The sequence below is a fragment of the Theobroma umbraticum genome, unplaced genomic scaffold, assembly GCF_002168275.2.
Source record: "Theobroma umbraticum cultivar Fairchild unplaced genomic scaffold, ASM216827v3 scaffold_228.0, whole genome shotgun sequence".
Taxonomy (NCBI): domain Eukaryota; kingdom Viridiplantae; phylum Streptophyta; class Magnoliopsida; order Malvales; family Malvaceae; genus Theobroma; species Theobroma umbraticum.
The window spans coordinates 2,511,919-2,515,706 of record NW_018397274.1 but is presented as its reverse complement, the minus strand read 5'-3'; the positions used below and the strand labels follow the sequence as shown (position 1 = coordinate 2,515,706).

Here is a 3,788-nt window from a genome sequence, read left to right as displayed (position 1 = left end):
TCCAAACAGGCCTTGTAATGCTTGTCCTATTATATAATTTCATGGAAAGGAGTAGTAAAGTTGCTGTCCCAATCTAATCCAGTGTTATCAAATATTCATTTTGTCTTCAATTGTTAACTCAAAAAATGCTGCAATTTGAGTACTTGTGCCTTGGAAATGTGTTTGCCAATTGCCATACTTGGGTCCATTGTTAATGCAATGATGGTCCCATAATCCCAGTTCTCAAGCTTGGATTATCTTCCAGATTGGCCAAGTGTTTGGCAGGGACTGCATTGTTCTTGGAACTCAAAACGTGACAAATGTTTTTTTTTTAATTAGAAAAAAAATTTGAATTTTATTTTTTAAATAAAAATTTATGTATTAATCAATAAATTAAATATTTAAGTATAAAATTTTTTAGTAATTAAAGAAGAAAATTTTAAATTTTATTATTTAAATAAAAAATTATATACTAGTTAATAAACGAAATTCTTGAGTGCATATTTTTCTCACAGCCTTGACAAATGCCTGCATATAATCTTTTAATGAACTTTTGGGTTTAATTATATATATATATACAGACCTTGCAATATTTTATCCTTTAACTTTTATATGTTTTATTGTTGGGGTCCTTGGCAAATGTAGCTTACAGTGAAACTAAGATTTGTGTTTGTTTCCTTCTCACGTACGAAGTTGGATTTCGAGATGATAATCAACAGTGAAAAGAACAAATTGTCAAATATCACGTGGGTCAACAAAAAGCAAAGGAGAAGAAGGTCGTGATTTCATCCAATCGGACGACCCACTTCTGTCATTGGACCCATCATTTGAGTCGCCCAGATTTTTGATGCACCACAAATCCTCAGACAAGGAAAATTTCCTCCAATGTGGGATCACCTCTCGGACAGGGTCCCTCTGGCCCACCTCAGCCAGCACTGCCCCACATCCATTATCATCTCGACCCATGTTATGGGCGAAGGCACACAGCGACTTCATGAGCCGCGACGCATTTTTACCTTCCATGTGCAGTCCGTACAAGAAATAGACCCAAAATTTCCTGAAGACGTCAGGAATGGAGGGCAACATCAGCCATGGCATCCAGGCGTCCACCACCCTGGAAGCCATGCAACATGCGTACGTCAACATCGAAGCTCCTTTCACCTGCAACCTGAACAACTGCCTGGTGCTCCAGATACTCGTAATTGCAAAACTTGGTGGGAGAATCCCTGTTTTGGGATCCCATTGCGGGAGGCACTTTCTTGGTAAGGCCATGAACGTACCCAAACTTGGCCTGTTGCATAAAATGTTGTCTATGTCTTTAGGGAAGAACTCTGAGTTGGCAAAAACCCGACGGTAAATCGACTCAGCTAGCCTCGGATTGAGTCGAACGATGGCGATGCCTGAGCCCAATGGCTTGTAATGAGCATGAACTGGCTGCACCAGCATCGTCGGGGTCCTGAATTTGATGTATGCACATTTTCTTGTGAACAAATTGATGGATGGTTCATTGCTGCAGTCTGTGGCCATGTATACATACTCTGCTCCATTCTGCTTGCACCATTCTTCTAATTTCTGAACCAGTTTTTGGCCAATGCCCAGCCTCCTGCATCACAATTTGCAAAAAATTATTAACAAATGCTTCATGAGATTGAACCCTGCGTATAATAGTTGGTTACATATATATTAATCATCCATACCATGTATACATGTTTTCTTATTTATAAATTATTGTGTTATGGGCTCGAGGTAATTTAATTAGATTAATCAAGCCTGGTGACGAAAATGTGGAGGCTTTAATATGGTATTGAATCAGAAAGCGACCTTCGAAAAGATAATCATATGAAGCATTAACCAATATAAAAATGAAAAACCAAAAAAAGAAAAAGAAAATTGAGACTGCTGTCACATCCAGGGGAGGCCTCATGGCACCACTCTTAAACTTAATAATCATATAATAAACTGAAAGCTCAAACAATAATTAGCATATTGGGATAAAGAATTGGCTTGCAGCGCTGCTCTGCTGCTGGTGGGTAATTTTTATTCTTCTTGTAACATTGTTTTTTAAAAGCAAAAGAGATTTTTAAAACAGCAGAATGACGCAAGGAAGGTATGTATCAAAAGGACGCAGAAGAAATTTGAGTGGACCATTGCAAAGGGAGGAGGCAATAGAAGTAAAAAGCAAGTACGAACAAAGAATAGAATGAGATATTATGTCTTCAGTCTTTTATTTTTTTTTTGGGCCTGTGAATTAATAAAGTATTAATCTAGTGGATTCAAAACAAGTGTCAGTGCAAGGTTAGCTGGCATTTCCCTCCTTTCCATGATACGAGGAACATCGTCTTTTTCCTTTATGGTGGAATCTGATCATCATTTTCTAACTTTTTTGTGGAGTGGGAATGGGGATTAGAAATTAGAACCCTCCCCATCACAAAGCACAAATGAAAATGCAAGAATTCTGATAGAAAAGAGAGAGAGAGAGAGAGCTTGGTAGTGGAAAAGAGCCAAATGAGGGGTAGAAAAGCAGGAAAAACAGTTTCAGAATTCCAGGAGCAAATGGAGTAGAAAAGCAAAAGGGAAAACAGTTTCTCCTCTGTCTCTTGTCAGGTGACTAAGGGTTTTTTTTTTAATTTCCTCTTTTTTAATCCATGACCCGACCATATTAGTTATACTGATAACTTTACGATAAAGAAAAAGGGGAGAGACTGTAACTTGTGAATATCACGTTTATCTTTACAATTTTATTGGCTAATTGCAGTAACGGTAGAGTTTGGATAGTTATATGCTGATAGAAACAGAGAAGAAGCAGATGGATGACAGGAGATTAAGAAAAGAAATGAAGCAAACCTGTATGAAGGAGAGACCCTTAATCCCAGAATATAAGCTAACTTTACATAAACTGAATTCCCTCTTGTCACAGTTTTTACACAGCCTCTTATAACTCCTACAATCTCTCTTTTTTCTCCACATTCTGCTACCTGTTCACGCCATATAATAAGAACAAAAATCATGTAATCATGTCGGTAGGTAATTAATAGTTAATACTGCCATATGTCTTCCTTCAAACATGCAACATCTCTCAATAGGTCCACTCTAATGAATTTTCATGATCCATAAGGTTAAAAACAACGCAATAAAAAATAATGGTGATGGTCAGTTACTAAGGATGATTTAGTTACCAGCATGATGTGAGATGGGAAGTGGCGGACTCTACATAAGGGGTCACCTAAAAGGTCAGCCACAAGCGAAGGCTTTCCTCCTTCCCCAATTTCACAACGTCTCTCCATCTCCTCCACAGCCACCTTGTCTTTCTCTTCATCATACTCTCTCACCACCATTAAATCCCCCTCCCCATCTTGTGCCGCCACCGCAGCCACAGCCCTCGATGAATTCACAGCAGCTACTTTCAGTGCCATGTTTGAAAGAAAGGAAAAGAAAGGAGACTTAGGAGAGACGACTAGAGAAACGGTAGTGATGAAGTAGTAGTATAGTTGGAGGAGAGTAGTGAAGAATATAGCTAAACTTGTCTATGTGTGTTAGTTGGCTATGTTTCTTTGGTTCAATTCACAATATATCTCTACTCCCCCTATATATATATATATAAGGAGTGGATAGTCTGATGTGGCAACTTTACCAGTTTTAATGGACTTTGTATTTATTAGGGGAGATGATGAATCATAGTCTGTCACATTCTCTCCATGAGTATTTGTGCAAACCCACAACACGTATAGTCTCTCTCTAATGTTCCTTTTGGCCATTAATTAGTAGATAAGATTAAAGATTATATGGTCACAATTATTGCTTTGTATAAG

At 38.0% G+C, this 3,788-nt stretch overlaps 1 protein-coding gene across 1 annotated transcript; it reads right to left on the bottom strand.

Annotated features, from left to right (window-relative positions):
• Window positions 1–714: 714 nt before the first annotated feature.
• On the bottom strand, window positions 715–3,534 carry LOC110427261 (putative N-acetyltransferase HLS1). Its single transcript, XM_021442743.1, has 3 exons — window positions 3,156–3,534; window positions 2,824–2,954; window positions 715–1,582 (listed from the first exon to the last, which is right to left on the bottom strand). The coding sequence occupies exons 1-3, from the start codon at window positions 3,390–3,392 to the stop codon at window positions 715–717; spliced, it is 1,236 nt and encodes a 411-aa protein (XP_021298418.1). The 5' UTR covers window positions 3,393–3,534.
• Window positions 3,535–3,788: the final 254 nt, after the last annotated feature.